This window comes from Pleurodeles waltl, chromosome 6, assembly GCF_031143425.1.
Source record: "Pleurodeles waltl isolate 20211129_DDA chromosome 6, aPleWal1.hap1.20221129, whole genome shotgun sequence".
In the NCBI taxonomy this organism is placed as follows: Eukaryota; Metazoa; Chordata; class Amphibia; order Caudata; family Salamandridae; genus Pleurodeles; species Pleurodeles waltl.
Genome location: NC_090445.1, coordinates 422,094,002 through 422,114,471, shown reverse-complemented (window position 1 = coordinate 422,114,471; position 20,470 = coordinate 422,094,002). Strand labels below are relative to the sequence as shown.

The 20,470-nt window shown below is 43.8% G+C and overlaps 1 protein-coding gene across 2 annotated transcripts in view; it reads left to right on the top strand.

Annotated features, from left to right (window-relative positions):
- Positions 1-20,470, top strand: part of LOC138299820 (uncharacterized) — a 151,936-nt gene that overhangs the window by 32,035 nt on the left and 99,431 nt on the right. For both annotated transcript variants that reach the window (XM_069238412.1, XM_069238414.1), the window contains exons 2-3: positions 5,905-6,002; positions 16,250-16,485. In XM_069238412.1, coding sequence (XP_069094513.1) covers positions 5,925-6,002; positions 16,250-16,485 — 314 coding nt within the window. In that variant the 5' untranslated portion in view covers positions 5,905-5,924. The remainder of the gene's footprint in view (positions 1-5,904; positions 6,003-16,249; positions 16,486-20,470) is intronic.

Here is a 20,470-nt window from a genome sequence, read left to right as displayed (position 1 = left end):
ATCCTCTATTTTGCTTGTGTAAGTACACCTCCGCATCGGGAGCACAAGATGCAAAGAATCCCATTTACAAGCATCTCTTTGACCCGAAAGACATAATCAGAACACAGTGGCTTGCTTCAAGCGAATACCCAGCTCTCCCTCTGCTCCCTTGCTCAGAGTAAACCAGGCTTCTGAAGCAGCGCCGCACATCAGAGGAGGACCGCACCTTTCTTTGCTTTTAACCCCACTCCATTGCTCACATTAAAACAGATGCACCAATGAAATGATAGGGACTCTGGTGCCACACTGCTGCACAATGATTCACAAACTGGTGGCTCTATGGTCGCGATGGGCCGATATTCTGTGCAGATAAGCACAAATTACATTGAATTATATACATTACTGTCTATTGTTCTCCTGGTTTTCAACTAAGGCCAGAGAACATATGACACACAGTCGCATGTTTATTTTTCCATCTGCTTTTTCCCTTTTGTTGGTTTATAGGTGAGAAGGCAGCAGTTTCTTATCAACTCAGCTGTTGTGAATTCTTCATCCTTGTTATATGTGACTTGTTGAAACTTGGAGACAGACGAGGTGCTTCTTTTGAAATGTTTGTGGCTGAAACCACTTCTCTATGCACCTTCGGCTTGTACAGTACTTTGTATAATTTAGCAAGAGGCATTTTTCCGGTTGTGCGGGTTGTTGATTTGTTTACTGCCTTGTGGAAGATTCATGAAGTTCTTTGTAATAGTACATAAAACAAACATTGGCAAAGCCAATAGGTTTCGCCTACTCAAACTCTACTTGCTTTGTTTTTCTACATGTTGCACATCAGTTGAGCTGTTGTGGAACATGGCTTAAAGTAATAAAAAATACTATGATGTGGCCAAAGCTGGCCACGTCACATCGCTTTTTATTTTTTCATTTTTATCATTGAAGTCGTGGACGTGTTGAACACCAGGTCAACTGCTGTCCACCACGTAAAAAACCTTGAGAAAGACAAAGGGGGTCATTACAACCCTGGCGGTACAAGACCGCCAGGGCTGTAATGACGGAAGCACCGCCAACAGGCTGGCGGTGCTTCCCTCCTTCCGCCGCGGTCGCACCGCCGGGGCCGGCGGTCTCCCGCCACAATGGCCCTGGCGGTAGTACGCTGCCCAGGGGATTACGAGTCCCCCCTACCGCCAGCCTTTTCCTGGCGGTTTGAACCGCCAGGAAAAGACTGGTGGTACGGGGAGTTGCGGGCCCCTGGGGGCCCCTACACAGCCATGCCACTGGCATGGGCAGTGCAGGGGCCCCCTGACAGGGCCCCGTGCAGCTTTTCACTGTCTGCATACCAGACAGTGAAAAGCGCGACGGGTGCAACTGCACCCATCGCACGGCCGCAACACCGCCGGCTCCATTTGGAGCCGGCTCCTGTGTTGCGGCCGAGATCCCTGCTGGGCCGGCGGGCGGAAACTAGTTTTCCGCCCGCCAGCCCAGCGGGGATCTCCAAATGGCCGCGGCGGTCCGATCTTGGCGGACGGCTGAGGGCCAAAATATTTTGAATAGCCGAAACCTGTTGGCTTTGCCAATGCTTGTTTTGAGAAGGAGTGGTATCCCTTGCCATTCTGGAAAACGTTTTAGACCTGTCTTTGTCATGAGTAAATTAATGACCTTTAGCTGTGTGGATTGAAGAGGATTTGGTGACTATCTTTTAAACTTATACATAAGCTTGTGAGTATGCAGAAACTCAAGGGGCACTCCAGCCCTGGAATTTCCACATCTCATCTGCTTTTACCCCTTGTGAGCAGATTTGCACAAACAATAATCTTTATGCTTTGTAAATTCTTGAAATGAATGAAAATCGAACTCTTGCACATCTGTGTCAAACCTACAATCCTAAATAGCTTTGATAATCTGACCCACAAGATTTTTGACTCTGACCATGCAGAGTTCATCTATTTCTAAATTGTAATGTCCAATAACTGATATAATGGTAAGTATGTGCTCACAATTATGGTAACCACAGAAACTGAGGAGCCATGAGATGAAGTGATTTGCCCAGAATTGCTCACTGTGTTTAAATAAAGACAATCACACTGTGAGCTGGTTCATTAGGCACTGGTCCGTAAGTATTGACTGGTGCTAGAAACCCAGAATGTGTTGTTTGGGGTCAAGAACAACAAGGTTTCATGTTTATTTTTTCCACTGGAGAAGGGGATAAGTATGCCCAGCTCCTTGCGGCGCTTACACATAGGCTGTCAGTTTACAGTACCACTGTATGGATCTGCAAAAGAGGATTATCTGCTGCTAAGGCAATCTTTGTAGCCATGTGTGTAAGTTGTTCAAGCTTTGTTAAGCGCATGCTGAGCATGAGAAAGTAGGGAGCTTAGTAGCCTGGCTAGCAAACGCAGAAAAGAGGCACCTGGATACGAGGGATCTTTACAGCTCAGGGTACCTTAGTTAAACAACAGGACAAAATTAATGAAGTGTTTCAGACACACTATAGAACCTTTTACCCTGAAGATGAGCAGATTGGGGAACTGCACCTCTTCCAAGACCTACAGGAGGCGGTCTTTAATACTTCCTGAAGAAGCAGACATTACTGAATAAGAATAAGGTAAGGCATTAGTAAAAATATATGGGCTGAGGAAAACGCTGTGCTCTAGTGGCCTACCCATTGAACGCTCTGCATCCTATAGCTCTGTGATAGCTCTGTATTGGTGGAACTGTACAACAGTGTGGGACAAGATCCTCTCCTTCCACCCACAACCAGAAAAGTGCAGATAGTTGCCCTATATAAGCAAGACAGATACCCAGACAAGGTATCTGCATAATAGACTATTTTAGTTGCTTGATGTTGATTGTCAGACACTGAACACTGTCATTGCCACCAGATTGTTGGCCTTAATGTGAAGCCTAATACACGCGGATCAGTGCATGTTTATCCTATGGAGAAACACTGGAATGAAAATAAATAGAGTAAGTGAAATTCTCTCTCACTCTGAAGAGGCACACCTAGATGCCGTAAGTCAGTCAGTCAGTCTATGTCAAAAAAGCATTCAACTTGTTACAATGCAATTATTTATACAAAGTAATGGGACAGATGGGATTAGGAAGGGCATTCATATAGTAGACTGAGCACATGGTGAGGGTCTGTACAGGCAAGTTATTTGCGACATCTACAAAATGGAGAGAGGGACTGGGCTGGAATGCCCCGTTTATCAACCCCTTCCATTTGCCATTGACAGCGAACTGCGGGAGTGCAGGAATCCGATGGGGAGGAGCAGTCTAGTGGTTGTATGCTGGCTAACACAGAGCATTGCTTATCCTCTTATGTAGATGATGTAATGTTCCTCTGCAGTAGACTCACTGATCCCTAGAAAGCCATAAATGCTGTGACCAGTTTCGTTTAACTTTCTGGCCTATGTGTAAACTTGAGTAAATCCAGTACCTACTCAGTGCAGCATCCTGAGGATGGAGATCTAACCCACCTCTGTTAGGGAGAGCCTCATGGGAACCCACTATTATACGCTACCTGGGAGTGCATATTTGTCCCGAAATTCATTATCCTGTGGCAGCAGTTCGCAGTAGAACACATTTATTTTTGGAAAACTTTTAATATCTGTAACAGGAATCATTGCTGTTCAAGGAAAGTGATTAGATAATTATATCTCTTTACCACACTGTCAATACGAATGCAGAGAGGGTGGTTCTGAGAAATAGATTTGTTACAGAATTGGTATAGGGGATAGTATTGCCTGGGTAGCTCTGATAAAGCTCCAGCTCCCCACACTAGAGGTGGGAATTAGACCTGCAATTGAGATCTATTTTCTTGCCGCACAGCTCCAGTGGCTGACACGGTGGGTATCTGAAAACACTACAACTCCATTAGCAGGCCTCGAAAAATCATAAAAATATAACTAGACCTGCAGGTCGAGTAACTTAATCTACGCGACCTAACTGTAATGTACTTGACCTGTAAGTGGGTCTCAAATTGTTTGATCCTAGCCAAATAGTTTACAGAGATGCCTTTTTCTTCATTCTCACATTTGATTGCTCCTTCAAATATGTGAGCTCAGAATTTCTGCAGTACACAAAAAACGTTTGTTTAATTAAGTAGACTAAAGTTTGCTGCAAGTATCACAGGAATCTAGCCCATGTATAAGGGACACATGACCCATCACTTGCTTTTAGTTTACTAACAGCATTGCCACCAGGGCAGGAGTGTTTCTCAGTTTTTTTTTTTAAGCAGGCAACTGGTAAGACCTCAAAGCTTGACACAAAGTGACAAGTGGATTTTTTTAGAAGACAGAAATATTACTAAAGCATTCTGTCACATAGATATTTTATAACATTTCATACACCTAGTGTAGTATACTTGCCAGAGCAATTCACACAACACTTTCTAATAAATTAAATGCTTCCTTGGCTAAAATCAGAATTCTCTCCTAATGAAAATACTAGCATAGCTAGTGGCCTGCCATGATTAGTAAGCTGATCTAAAGTGATACTGTTCATAAACAGCGTCTGCATACACGAAACCTGTAAATATTTGACACAAACATCGGCCTGGTATGTTCATAGTCTGGTATAATAAGAAAGGTGGAGTAAACATTGCCTTCCTATAATTGAAAACTCTACTTAATATGAACCCTGGCATTATCAAATAAACTATTATCACAGGTTTGATTTATTGAGAACCCAGTCATAATTCTCCAGCTCAGTGCATGGTACTGAATGGGAGAAGTGTATTTTTCTAACCAACTGGTAGATGTTTGAACCTTCTAGTCTCTTGGACAAGTCCATTTTTATAAAATTCCACACCCCTAATTACTCTATCGAAGATACGTTGAAGGTTGGGTAGCAGATCCTGATCAGTTTAGCTAGGCAAGAGGCACCAGATATTGAACAGCATTTGGTAAGCGATTCTGGATCTATCATAGGCTTCTTAATGATTTGGATAATCACTACGTATTTGGAAACCCATGGGACGTCTACAGACTGCTAATATGCTGGCAATTGATTGAGTTTGACTCTGACCTTGTTAATTGGCTGTTTTATGAGGGTGTAGATTATTAGCTTTAGAGTGTTTCAATTACCTTTGATGTTTTGACCTCTTGAAGGCAGAAAATGCATGAAGCATGTTGAAACAGAATAGGGGTGGACTCAGTAAATTTGAGCATGAGGATTTTTGTTTTGTCAGGAGAAGTGTTTTGTGAGATCATAATCTATTTTCTGAGATAGCACCACTCAGAGGTGGAGATGGATAGGTTGATATGTCCTTGTGGTCCCGAATAGTTATTTGGTTGAGTTGCCCACTTTCATAATGTGGTTTTGGATATTGTGTGTGAAATGCATATTTGTAACCCGTTTTTAATAGGATAGGGTGAAATATCAGAGGAGGGTGTTCAGTTTTCTCCACCACCTTCCTATTATGCTCTCCAGTGACATTTACAAAGGCTTGGTTCATTTTATAGCTTGCCGTTTTGAAGCTTTGTTACTTTAGCCTTGGTATTGGTTCAGAAGGCCTATTTTATAAAGGTGGATGGCCATGATGATAAATGTTTTACAGCTGTGTTGTAGCCTTCTGGATGGAGATGGTAGCAGAACCCCCATGACTAGGTATTATCTGTGCATCCTTTGCGATAGTAATGGGTCATTCTTCTGGTGGGGCTCTCTCATGTCAGAGCAGATGCTGAGCCACCATAGTAGAAGAGCAGGACAAACTTGCCGATGGAGATATAGGGCTCAGCCCACTAAGTTGAGGTGTATGGAAGATCCTACTTGATTGAAGTTTAGATGAGAGAGTATTTTGGTAGCTGAATTCTCTGAAGTCCTTGTGGTCATTTGGTTGGTCCTACCTGGCTAGCAGGACCCTCCGATGTTACTGTGTCTTACTGTTTCCTAGTGTTCATGTTTTTTTTTTTCTCTCCTCTGAAGGATCAGCACCCCACAACACAATGTTCCCACATACTGGAGGAGGCAGTTGGAGGAGCAGCTTATTCCCTCAGGATGGGAGCATGCCCCACCCCAGGGATGTAAGTATCTTGTTGTCCAATAAGGTGTAAAGAATGTTGAAAAATGCATTGAGAGAAATATGTGACTTGACAGGGATGCGTCACAGTGTGGGAATGCATGAGATTGGTATCTGTGATATGTGAACTGATGAGGAATGTCTGAAAATTAGTTTTAGATAGTGAATATGAATGATACAAAGACTAAGTGGTGGAAAAATGGAGGAATAGTGTACTAGAATGAGGTCGAACTGCACCAGAAAGGTATAAGTAATGGCTGAGAACAGTGGCGAATACGCTTTGCAGATGAAACTGAACATGGGAACGACTGATATGTGACATCAAGCTATAATGGTTGATGAATGATAGGGGCGGATGGGGACATGTAAACATGAGGAAATGGGATGTATATGAATTTGGGAGATTGAGACTCTGGGGTTGAGGGATGCAAGAGATATGGGACAAAAGAGGATGTAATGTGCCGTGGAGAGAAGAAGGGCGTGACAAAGTGGAGGGATTAAAGACGCATGCAAGTTGGTGGATGAAGGCCCCTTGACAGTGGAAGGACGAAGGAGTAATGAGAATCGACAGATGAAGGACCAATGAGTGTTGAGTGATGAAGGTCTCATGAGAATTTGAGAGCCCTGGGATCTGTGTGTATGTGCTGTGCAATGGCGCAGTGTTAGAAGTGTCTATTTGGCAGTCAGTTTACTCCCTGGCCAATTAGGGACCTCACTCTATTCAGTGTAAGGGAGATATCCAGCTCAGATAACCCCTGCTCACCCCCTTGGTAGCTTTGCATGAGCAGTCAGTCTTATCTCTGAAGCAATGTGTAAAGCATTTGCACATAATACACAGTTATACAGTGAAATACAACAAAAGGACACCACACCAGTGTTGGAAAAATAGCCAATATTTATCTGTGTAAAACAAGACCAAAATGAGAACAATCCAAAAACAATAATAAAGATATGAATTTAGCAAGAATTAACTTAAAACTACAGTTTCTTGAAGATGATAGCTTCATGTGGGTCTGTCACTACATCGTGAACAACAAATCTGTGGGGTCGCGGGCCTCTATGGTGTTCGGAAGACCCGCCTACAGTACCTTGTTAATGTAGAGAGTTGTGGTCTTCACAGAGAGATCCGGAGTGAGGCTTTGCGGGCGATGGTTCTGGAGTCCGGTGCAGGGGACGTTGGGCCCTTGAAGTCACACACCTTGCAGATCAAACTCCGGGCTGATGACGAAGTCAGGAGCGCTGCTGTTGATGCCGACGGTGCTACGGTGCAAAGCGGGACGATGCGATGTTCGGTGTGCACAGGTCACTGTGCAGGCAGCAGCTCGGTGACAGTGTCCTGTGGCGTCGGTGAGACCAGGGCTGTGGTTAAAGCGGGACGGTGCGACGTGGTGTCTCTCCAGGTCGCAGTGCAGGCGGCGTCATCATCGTTGCTGAAGTGCTGCCATTGCTAGGCCCAAGGCAGCAGTACAACGCGGGACGGGCTCTGTGCGATGCCCATGGGTCATGGTACTGACAGGGGCGTCTGTTGACGATGCTGGAGTCAATGGCACTGGCATCAGTGGACCAGGGCTGCAGTGCAGAACTGAACAGTGCTTCGTGTACCTTACAAGCGGTGTCCTCAGGCCACGGTGCAGGCATCGGTGTCAGCATAGAGTTGTGGCATTGTGGATACCAAGGCTGCGATGTGAACAAGGCAATATGGAGTGTGGGGCCCACAGGTCACTGTGCAAGCAGCGGCTCAGTGACAACGTCAGGTGGTGGCGTCGGGGAGACCAGGGTTGTGGTGCAAATCCGGGCATGGCTCCATGCGGCAGAATCAGGTCACGGTGCAAGCAGCTGCATCGCTGGCGTAATCGTAGTCGTTTTTCTTCTGTTGCAGCAAAAAACACACTGTTGCCAGTGCTGTAGTTATATGAACTTGAAGTCTTTGATATCCCTGAGACTTCCAACACAAGTCCATTCTTTGTCCTCTTTAAGGCAGAAGCAGCAAGTGCAGGCCAGCCCAGCATAGCACACACAGCAAAGGGGCAGTACTCCTCCCCCAGCTCTTCAGCTCATCTCCTTGGCAGAGGTTCCTCTTGATCCAGAAGTTATGTAAAAGCCTTGGTTTTGGGGCCACTACTTATACCCGTTTCTGCCTCTGAAGTAGGCAAACGTCAAAGGAAAATCTGTTATTCACAAGATCCTGCCTTGCCCTGGCCTGGTTCCAGACGAACTCCAGAAGGTCCGAGACTGCATTGTGTGAGGATGGGCACAGCCCTTTTAGGTGCGGGTGTCCGCTCCTCCCTCCCCACTCTAACCCAGGAAGACTCATCAGGATATGCAGGACACACTTCAGCTCCCTTTGTCACTGTCTAGAAGGAATTCACAAACAGCCTAACTGTCAGTCTGACCCAGACGTGGATTCCACAGGCAGACAGAGACACAGAATGGTTAAGCAAGAAAATGCCCACTTTCTAAAAAGTTGCATTTTCAAACAGACAATCTAAAAACCAACTCTACCAAAGATGTATTTTTTAATTGTGAATTCAGAGACCCCAACCTCCATATCCCTATCTGCTCCCAATGGGAAACTGCACTTAAAAGATAATTAAAGGCAGTCCCCATTTTAACCTATGGGAGAGATAGTCCTTGCAATAGTGAAAAACTAATTTGGCAGTAGTTCACTATCAAGACATGTAAACCACACCAGTACGTGTCCTATCTTTTAAATACACTGCACCCTACTGATGGGGCTACCTAGGGCCTACCTAAGGGGTGACTTATAGGTAGTAAAAGAGAAGGTTTGGGCCTGGCAAACGGGTACACTTGCAAGGTCAAATTGACAGTTTAAAACTGCACACACAGACACTGCAGTGGCAGGTCTGAGACATGTTTACAGGGCTTCTCATGTGAGTGGCACAATCAGGCCCACTAGTAGCATTTGATTTACAAGCCCTGGGCACGCATAGTGCACTTTACTTGGGACTTACTAGTAAATAAAATATGCCAGTTATGGATAAACCAATCACCAATACAATTTACACAGGGAGCACTTACACTTTAGCACTGATCTGCAGCGGTAAAGTGTGAAGAGACAATAAACCAGCAAAACAGATCTGAAAAATAGGAGGAAGAAGGCAAAAAGTTTGGCGATAACCCTGGAAAAAGGGCCATTTCCACAGGCAGTGATAAGAGGGATATGAGAGTATGGAAAGAAATAGTCATAAAAAGCAAAACATTTCAAACTAATCTAATCATGAAGTTATATAAATAACATGCTCACTAAGGAATAATGAACTTGTTTTACAACAGTTGTACAGAGCATTTGCTCAATAGAGTTTTGAATTCGATTCCTGAGGTGTTGCTCTTTATTGAAGACGTTATAGCTTGGATCAGCTCCTATAGTGTCATGGGAAACAGCACCCCATGTTCTGGAGGTGTGTTCTGCATGCTTGATAGGTTGATGTAGTTAATGGGTATTAGTGACGTTTCAGTGTCTGTATGTATCCCTTGTGTACACTTGATGAGGAAAATTCCTGGCAGGATTTCATGGAATATATTAGGGAACTCTTCAGAAGCCTTCATGCTTCATTTCAGATAATAAAGCACATGGTAGCATCTGACTCAAGTCAACAAGCAATAATATATTCAATCATACCTCCATAGGTAAGTAAGAAACACCTAATAAAAGACTGTGTCGTGCCCTGGCTTTTCTTCAGGTAGTTTAAGGAGTGCCCCCACTCTATTGTTGCCTCCAACAACTCATTGTTATATTATATGGTCTCATATATTTTATTCTCCATGTTAATTTCCATATAGTTGATGGAAAATCCAGGGACGTCTCATCAAGTGCTAATAGGTATCTATTTGCTTGCCTCTGGAAATATTGGTATACTCTGAGCAAGCGGCATACTCAGTATAAGGGCAGTCCACACTGATGTTCTTGTTAGTAATGCAACTATTTTTGAGGATCAGTCTGCAAACCTCTAGCCCTGGAAAAACATAATGACCTACTCACGTAGATGACAAGCAGTAAAGGGGACTGAAAATGGAAGAGAAGTAATTACAGCAGAAGACGGAGAAGGTTGTCACAAGGATCATTTTTCCAGTATAAGTTATACTTATAATGGGTGATAAATTTCACATGAACAGTAGCAATGTTGCAGAGTGAAAATAAAAGTTTTTTTTAGGTAGTCTCCTTTTCAGGTGGAGAAGCTGTGAGTAGACAGAATAGGTGCTTATAACATGAGAAGGGTGTGCACAAGGGGCAAGCGATGCGAAAACGACTGCCTGAAGCATGAGAGAAAAAGACAAGAGCGCAGAAGAAGAATTGTGACTCTTGTTGCGTTTAGAGGAGCAGAAAAGTAAGATGGTGCAGTCAAGAATTGAATGATATGGATCTGTTGACTTTTATTTTCTTATATGCAGCAACCACCCCAGAGACAAAACTGTTGCTTGCATGCATGTTGTTTCTGATTACCTGAGATCCCACTGGAGCTGGATATGTCTGGCTCCTCTGGCAGAGAAGCAGGGCAAATATAGACCAGACTCTCATTACATTCATTGAGAGAAATTCATCCACAGCTCTGCTTTCAAGTGCTCCCATCTTTATCTTTCTGACCAGACCACACAAAATGTAAGTGTGCAGTCAGTCAACCTGCAACTGCTTTTGTCAAAGGAAATGCTTAAGGTGACTTATAACTGTAAACGCTCTGTTCATTCAAATTGGGTTAGCATCCAATGTATGATCAGTTATCTCATTGGTTAACTTGTGAGTTTATTGAAAAAAGATGCTCATTGTTTCGACCTCTGCTCAGTGCTCGACACAGATCTTGCACTTGGCCATTGATTCACATGTTCCTGCCTTCACTACATTCTATAATGGCTCCCTGACCTATGTGGAAGTTCCTTCCAGTTGAAGACATACGCTTGTGTATCTGACTTTAAAGAAACATTCAAACGACCTTTCCATCCCCTGCGATTACTTTCCTGTTTCTCTTCTGCGGGGTCCCATCAGAATTCTGGAGAACCATATTAAAAACATTCTGTGTTCCTTCCTTAAACTGCTTTTAATGTTGGGACCAGTACATTCTAGTTTCAGACCTCTGTACAATACTGTCTCAGTGCTTGTAGCAATGTTTGATGAGCTTTGCTGGGTCTTGGACCAAAGTGGCTGTGCAATCTTGATCATTTTAAGCCTTCTCCGGGGAGACACCATGTCCCATGAAGTCCTAATCACTAGGCTGCATTGGATTGGTGTCAGAGGAAGGGCTATGAGATGGCTTTTCTCCTGTCTTCAGGTCCAAGCAGTCAAAATTCCCTCCTCTTTAGCTGTTTTTCTAACAATTGTGGAATCCCTCAGGGTTCCTCACTGTTCAATATTTACTTTACTCCATTGGATCAACTTATTTGAGCTTTAAGCCAATTTTTCAGCCATCCATACAATTGTGAGTCCTGGTAGGAAGACACATATTACCGCTTACTGGTGCGCTCTCCTTTGGCTTCCAGTAGAGAGGATATCTTTCATGAGTCTTTACCTGGTCCACCATGTATTACACAGCATGGGTTCTTTCTATCTGCAGGAGAAGTTCCATAGGTACCTACCAACATGCTCTGTTCGCTCAGCATTGCATATTTGCACAATTTGAAGCTACCTTGTTGTGGAAAAGAGTGCTCCTTCACCCGGAGGCATCATGAGGCTACCTAGCCTAAACGAGAAAAGGCCTAATATGACTGGTGGAAAAGCCACATTTTAATAAGCTTCTTGAAATGTGTATGATAGACTACAACCGTGATGTTACTTGGAAGAGAATTACAGAGTTGAATAGCAGGGTAAAAGATCTACTTCCCCATCTGATAGTTTTATTCTTGGTACAGTCAGATCCTTTCTTTCCGTTGTTGTAAGCTACCTTCATGGGGCATACCAACTAAATTTGAATTTGATTGATGCTGAATCATTCCCATATAATGTCTTATGCAAAAGGCAGATTGCCTTAAACAAAGATCATTGGCGGACTGTCAGCTAATGAAAACCCTTCAGTGCCTTTGACATGGAATGGTATTTAGGTAACCCTAAAATCAATCTTGACACCACATTCTGAGCAACCTACAGTCTCAAGAATAACATCTGGGTAACTCCCAAATAAGTTCGAATAATCCAGGTGGGAGGCTATAAATGCTTGGTTGACTGTTTTCCACACCTGCTGGAAATAAAGGAAAGATTTTCTGTAACATCTTAATAACATAACATCAAGTGGCTGTCACCTGATTTACATGAGCATTAGGAAACAAGTTTTTGTCAAAAATCACTTCCAGATTGCTTGTAGAATTACCTGGTTGAGACACAGTGCCCAGCTCAGAAGGCCACCAGCTATGTGGGCAAATATTTGGGGAACTGCCAAATATCAGGACCTCAATTTTCTGTCCATTATGTTTTATGCAGTGTGTCTATAACCAGATGTCGACCCCTTTCATGCAGTCCTGGAACTTGTTAACTGTCACTAGTGGATTTTTGGAGATGTTCATTACAATCTGTGTATCATCAACATAAGATGATGCCATAAGATCCAAACAACTCAGCCAATGTAACCATGTACAGATTGAACAGTGCTGACCTGAGTGAGGAGCCCTGTGTAACCCCACAGGGAAGAGTAATTGATTGTGACCCAAATGGTTTACATGCCACCGATTTATGTTCTTCTTTCATGGAAGGCAAAGAGGAGCCTTGTCTTTAATTCCCACGAGAGAGGCAGGCCACTAGCGTGGATCGCACTGTGTGTCAAAAGCCAGGGAGAGATCGTCTAACATGAGGACTGCAGACCTTCCATGATCTAAAATAGTTCTTTTATCATCTACAACAGACATTAGTACTGACTCTGTGCTAAGTTCTTTTCTGAATCTAGCCTGGGCGCTGCCTAGCAGATTATGACTTTCTATAATTGAAGAGTTCCCTGTTTTCATCCAGGATCTTAGCTGGCAAAGGAATCGGAGAAATCAGTCTATAATTTTTCCAGACCGTAGAGTCTGCGTTGGACTTTTTCTAAAGAGGGATTATGGTAACTTCCTTCCAAATTAGGGAAAGACTGCTGTCTGTATGGGTGGAATAAAAAAGGGGCACACAAGTGTGGTTATGATGTTGGGTGTCAGGTGAAGAATACAGGATGTGGGGTAGGGGGCAGATGGAGATCCTGATTTTACCACCAAAAGAAGGTCTTGAACGTATGGTTCAGATAAAAGGCAAAAGGATGAGAACTGTATTTTGGGATAACAGGACACCTTCAGCTAATGTGAGATCATGATCTAGTAGTGAATCATTGTAGAATCTTAATAGAGGCCCTTAATCTTCTTTTTTTTAAATAGCTAGTTGATTACACATATGTATCGATGATGTATGAGTAACGTGCTCTGTAGTTTAAGAATCATAGTTTTATATTCCAGTATAGCTGCTCTGTAGTCAGTTTATCTGAATAGTGGTTTCTCCAGATCTGTTCTAGGTTCTTACATTTTTGTTTCAAGCTACTGGAGTACTACAGCAAGGCATTAGTATAGGTTTTTCTTTGACTGGTCATAAGGGTGCTATCCCTTCCAAGGCTAATGAAACCTAGCTAATGAATCTTGTATCAGCAATTTACACATTCTCACCCAGGACAAATAACTGATATCGGTCTGGTCAAGCTGTGTATGTTTATTTTCCTTCTTTACATGACAATTCTAATAAATTAGCATTACCATCAGTGTTTCTGAATTTGTTCAATGCAAAATTAAGAGCAAGCTCTGTGATCTGACCACGTAACGGGAATGGGGAGCATTTGTTTATTAAATTGTAGCTGCTAAAAATAGCATCCAATGTATGACCAGTTTTATATGTAGGAAGGCTGTGCTTTTAGTCTTCTTCGGAAATCTTTGAAAAGTTATTTTCGATTGGCTTATGTTGCGAACTTATGTTGATTACTGTATTATTTGGGTCCTTTTAATCATCAGGACACCTTCTGGGATGAAGTATGTGCTATATAGACTCACTAACATAACACACTGATACAAACCCCCGATTGCTTATATACAAAATGATAAAATGGCAGTGCTGTTTATCATGCAGTCTCAAGGTCACCACAGACACATTCCTTCCTTGCTCCCACTATATTTATGGAGAGCAATATTTCCTCTATCACTACATGAGTATTTATATTTTAAAATCCCCTACTGTGGACACTTCTTTAACCTGTGGTCCCACTTTGTTCTTTACTGTTAACTGTTTCTCACTCTGCAGTACTCTTAATAACAAGGTGATGCCCTGCTTTCCCCTGACACCACTGCATTTTCATAAGGAGCAATTCGCACCTCGTACCTGATTTCTATTGACCAATGTAAGCACCCAGAGACTTTTGCTTTTGTATCTTAGCAGCACTTAGTGAGCTTGCCTCTGCCTCTTACCCAGGGATCTGTAAGCCCAGGAGAGCCACACTAGAGAACAGAAAAGCGAGATCTATAAGCTGACTGTGTGCAATAAGGAACACAGCTCCTGCACAATACTGTGATAAAAGAAAATTGCCAGGAATTTGCTAAGAAGGTGCTACAGTGGCAGGCAAATTATCTAGTTCACAATGTGAGAGGGTGAGAGGATCGAGTTGCTAAAAGTTGTCCACCCAGAATGACAAATATACATAGAAAACGTTAAAAAGATGAAAAAATACAAGTGTGGAAGATAAACATTTCCTTTTAAACAGTAAAGATGAGAAAGAATAGAAAAATAAACAATATAAGCTGAAATTTCATTGGACAAAGCAGGAATGAAGCCGAGATGTCAGAAACTTCAGTGATGTATGAAGGGAAGATATCTTTGGAATAGCATCTAGGCCTGTACCTCAGACTCTAATGCTGTGACTCCACTTGCTCTGCTCCATGTATTTTTGTATTCGGCATTAGCAGAGTGCAGCATTTTTCTGGACTGCGGATGCACTTAACGTGTACTCCCACCCATAGTAAAGGGTGCTCCCCCACCCCCCTTCCCTCACCAGGTTATATGGAAACAGTGTTGGTGGAAGGCACAGGCCTTTTTGCCTATTTCTCTAGGAGAGGAATTTACCGAAACATCTGGGTGCAAAATGTGTTTGCTGTCCCACAACCGGGGCACTTCTTTATTCCATGGGTTTGGGATTTCATGCATGTACAGGGAGAACTAATGTGAGAGGAAGTTGTATGCAGCACTGCATAGTGGTTCGTCAGATTGTGATATTATGGCTTCAGTACAGATGAAGCAGCACCTGGATCGGCACCTCAGAGACTCTGTAGGTCTTTCACCATGGTTCTGACACTATATGCATTCAGTTTATATGTAGGAATTGTGATCCCCACTTGACGTAACTTAAAGCAAAATAACGATGGATTAAACCCAGATCTGTGACTGGGGGAGTGTTTGAAAAGTTTCAACACTCCGTCCATCATTTTATTTTGTGATATTGCTAAATGTTCTCATTGTCAAATATGATTTCTGACATTTGCCTGTGCAAGAAAAATATAACTCATGAATGACATTTTTCATTTAAAAAAAGTTATTTGTGAATATTTCCTAGCAATGGATCGGTTGGTCTTTGTGATCAAGACTGTAGAAGATAAGAATGAGATGAAACTCGTCTTGAGAAGTCTTACACTATTTTTAGTACCCAAATGCCCCTCTTTTAAGTTACGTGAAGTGGGGATCACTGTTCCTTCCTATATCATCCTTTTGTGTTGCTAAAATTAGAACCTTTAGCCATAGCCTAGATTTATTAACCTACATTATACTTGTTTTGTTGTGCCATTTTTCTAAACCAGGTGCTTACTTATGCTTCACCATCTTTGTGGATTTAATATTTTTGGGTTAACGGTTTGGGGTCGAGTTGTGACCTTCCATCATTGTGTCAATGAACAATCCACTAGCTGTTATCTGTTTTCTGCTCTAATTCAGGTCATTTGGTTGAAGTTCGAGGTTGCACTTTAGGTTAGTTCCTCCATCCTCCTGCACTGTTGCTGAGGATCACCAGTAGCACCTGGGTCTGTCTGACTGACTTATCTTCAGGTTTAACTTGGGAACTGTGTTTTCTCTTGAGTTATGATTTCTTTTATTGGTGTGCTCTGCTTTAGCTCACTGTCTATTTTAGCTTCTGTGTTTTAAATTGTGTCCTTTCCGATAATGTCGTTGCATTTAAATTTGCTGTCAGTTTTTCCATGCTGTCCTCTTTTTTTTTTATTTATTTTTTTTAAGCTAATTTCTTTTTATTGCCTTCTTCACAGCCACGGACAGCAGCCCGCGCTAATTATCCCAGCAACCATCAGGCATACGAGGCTGGCAGTGGCTGGACACAGGGTTGGCCTAACCCTGCCCAATGGGGTTACCCATGCCAGCAAGTCCCCACCCCACCGTACCAGAGTGGCTGGATTCCCAATGTAGCCCCACAGCCTGGAGTGAACTGCCCTCCAGTTGGAGTACCGCCACCTGGGGTCAACTGGAGTGGCTTCCCCGTTGTGAGGTGAGCCTAGCGTGGCAGATATTGCCAGGATAATTTCTGTTGGTAAGGGTGTTGTGAGAGTGAAAAAGTTGTGGACTAAAGTGGCATCTTTAGTTGGGTTAGCATAGTTGTTCAGCACACACAGTTGATCTACGATCGAGGGTAGGGTGGCTCACACTTCCACTGGCTCAATGATGACACAGGATAGAGCCTCCCCATCAGATGCACTAACAAGGGTGAAGTGACACTAGAACAGGAAATGCTGTAATGTCATAGCAGGAGGAGTATGAGGTACCCTCTTACTGTCTGGTGTGAGTGAATTAAGCATGGGTGTATCAGCAGGGATCCCTTAACAAACTCTGTGTAAAAAGTGTATGGTATGAGTGCATTCTTCCCTGTGCTTATGCCAGCATTTCATGCATTTATCCTCTATCCCTATCCAGAATGGACCATAGCATGACTGCCTCATCTTGACAGCTAATCTGCCACCAGATTGCTGCTGTACCATCTAAAATTCTGAACCCTTCTATCCATTGACTTTCTGTCCTTCTATGAGGGCTTATTCATAGGCCCATCTGGTCATGGAGCTGTGACCCATTGCCAGATTTTAAGCCTATCACTAATTCGGTGGAAGTCGTTGACTGGCTTAAGGATATGAAACTTTAATTTTCAGTACTGAAAGTTGTCCAGATTCACCATCTATACTGTTTCAAACCAATCCAGCAGCATCCTCTCTGGGACAGTACAGCAGGTGAATCACATTAAAAAACCCTACAAGATGTATGTATCCCTCTTGAGTTACAAGGCTAAATACACAAACATCTGTGTTAGAATAACTCATACGCAAACCTTTTCCAGCATTTTTTAATAAAAATATTGAATCCTTTTTTGGGGGAACATGTCTGCCAGATCCAGGGTAGATAAAAGACATAGGGCCCAATTTAGAGTTTGCCAGACAGTGTCTTGTGTCGCGACTGAGTACCCTGACCACCAGATTTTTGGTCCACCCTCCCAATTTTGAGTCTAGTGGATCTCCGGGTTTACAGTTACAGAGTGAAATTTACTCTTGTCTGCATAAACCTTCCTCCAACTGTAAGAGTGAGTATGGGCCATCAGAGGGTAAGCCGTCCAACTATCCTATTTAGAGTGGGCGGTCATTTTTGTTTTACCTCCTTCACTGGCAGTTAAAAAAAACAATCACCCCCACCCCACACCATGGGAGAAAACACCCATGGTGTTGGAACACTAGTTTTCCGTTTCCAAAAAACAAACTCCATTTTTGGGAGTTTGGTTTTGAAAAAGTTCAAATATTTAAAGGTTTGCTGTAAGCATCAGTTACCAATGACGGATGCACACCAAACTTTCATTAGGAGGGCAGTTCATTCAAACCCATAGTGTTCAACGCAGGGCCAGTGAACTCTGAATGTGGCATGCGGAGTCCAAATACGGTAACAGTCATAAAGTCATCCACCACCCTGACTGTCATTACTTCATCTGTCAAATTCTAAATCCATGGTCTGCTCTTCTCAGATTGGAAAACGGGATTCTAAGGTTAGCACAGATTTTTTTCCCCAAACTTTTTATTACATTTTGTTTGTAGACATTAAAAATGCAACTGTGCCAATAGATAGGCTCTGTTCAAATACGATTCAATGCACATGCGGACCAATGAGCCCTCAAGTTGTGTTGCACCACCCCTAGTAGTGTCTCACAATACAAATATGCTTACAAAACAAAAGAAACACCACAACACAGCACGCTCTTGTACAGCACAACATCACATGTGTCCAATAAATTAGATGCTGTTCACCACCCACCCAGCGCTTCCCCTGCACTCCCATGCCCCTGCCCAATCCACCACCAGCCCAGGTCATGTACCTAATGTGCTAATCTCAGCTTCTAGTGACCACTGTTGTACAGGGCAAGGCTCCAGGTGTATCTCATGATATGCCGCCCAATCGTCCCATACACAAAAGGTTTTTTTGGTGACATTATCCTGGATATATAAATTGAGCATTGCAGCCCCATTGTGCAGTAAAGGCCTTCCTTCCAGACCTCTAGGGGTGGTGCTTTAGGATCTTTCCAAGGTCTCGCTATGTTCCTTTTGGCACTGACAAGGCCCAGCCAGAGCAAGGCTCATTTGTGTCTGTTCCCATCTAACCGAACCTCGAAGTTCCATAGCAGGGTAAGCCCCAGAACCCTCTGCAGGCAAAACAACGCTCCCTCCCATAAGGGGGCCGAAACTCCACATCCCCAAACTGTGTGTAAAAAATCTCCTGCCTCTGTCTGGCAGCGTAGGCAGACATAATTAGTCCTCTCACAGTCGCTCCCTGTTAAGGTATACTCTGTGCAGATACCATAACTGAATTAGCCATACTGGGACGCGATGACCGTTTCTCTTGGTGAGGCCAGCACCTCCCTCCCCAGTCTTCATCTTGAATGGGGCCTACGTCCTAGAACTTGGCCTTTCACAGGGGACCAAAGGAGTTGGGGCATGACCACCAGGGATCTATACATGTTGGATATCCTGTGGTCTGAGATATTTGTCAATAATATTTTGCCCTCTTTGGGGCTGAACTCCTATATAACTACGGGGTGTAAGGGAAATGCTGTGGAGGACGTCACCCATCCAGGATATGCCAGTGAGGTTCCAGCGATGACAACCTCTCAGCCCCACTGTCGCCTGCAGAGCAGTGTCCACCCATAAATGAGTCGTCTCCAGCCAGCGTAAGTCAGCCCCTCCATCACATGACCACCTTTGTCTCTGTTCAAACCTTGAGAACCACCCGAGTAGCCAGAGGGAGCCCTAGAGGATTTGTCCCGCCATATAGTAAATGGTGGAGAGGGGTCTTGTCAAGTGTCCATCTCTCTAACACATAGACAGGGTCTCTGAACCCCCAAACCACCAATTGTTCAAAACTGCCAGCTGAGCTGCCCTGTAATAGACGTGTACATCTGGTGTAGCTGAGCCACCTTCAGAGGTCGACTTACAGCACTTAGTACTGTGCAGGGAAGACCTTGGGTCCACAGAAAACCCCACAGGAGAAAACCTGTACGTACAAAGAAGGACGTCTTGATAGGAAACAAAGCGTTGTGGAGCTGGTATAACAAGCGGGGCAGAACCACCATTTTGAAAATAGCTAACTTCCCCAGTAGAGTAAGTGGTATAGAAGCCAAGAAATTGAAATCCGGCTGCCAGTCTATCCAGCAGAGGCTGGATATTTCGCTGCCCTGCCCTGGCCTCGTCCATGGTGACTTAGACCCCCAGGTAACGGAACCCTGCCACAAAACCGCCAGTCTCCTCACCCACCTTAACTCTGGGACACCATCACCCACCACGTAGACGAGGACTTGCTGAGGTTGACCAGCAGCCTGTAAAAGTCCCTATATATTTGCACCTGAAGTGCGCGTGGCCCTGAAGACTCGCGGTCCGTTAAGAACAGAAGCACATCGTCCGCGTATAATGTGATCTGTTCCTCCTCTCCTGGTCCCTCCTCAAACCCTCGCAGCTGCACATCAACTCTGGCCCACTCCGCCAAAGGCTCAATCACAAGAGTAAAGATGAGCAGTGAAAGGGGGCTTCCCTATCAGGTGGCCCACTTGATAAGGAACAACCCGGAAGAGGCCCTCCTCACTCACACCTGGGCCTGTAGATCTGTGTATAGGAGGCAAACATAACCAATGTATTCAGGTCCAAAGCTCATTTTCGCCAGGAGTGAGAACAAAAATTACCACCCCACAGAGTCAAAGGCCTTACGTAAGTCCAGCGGTAACAGTGCACCATCTCTGTAAAGACACTTCAACAATGCTATTGCATTGCTTACTCTTCTGATATTGTCTTGTGGCCCTGCCTACCGTAAAGCCAGATTGATCCTGGTGGATCAGGGTGTCTATCATCTTAATTAGTATGCTCGCCAGCGCCTTTTCTCACACCTTAACTCTTATGGGGAGAAGAGAAATCATCCTATATGATTTGCACAGCTCCGGTGGTTGTGGTTTCGTATCG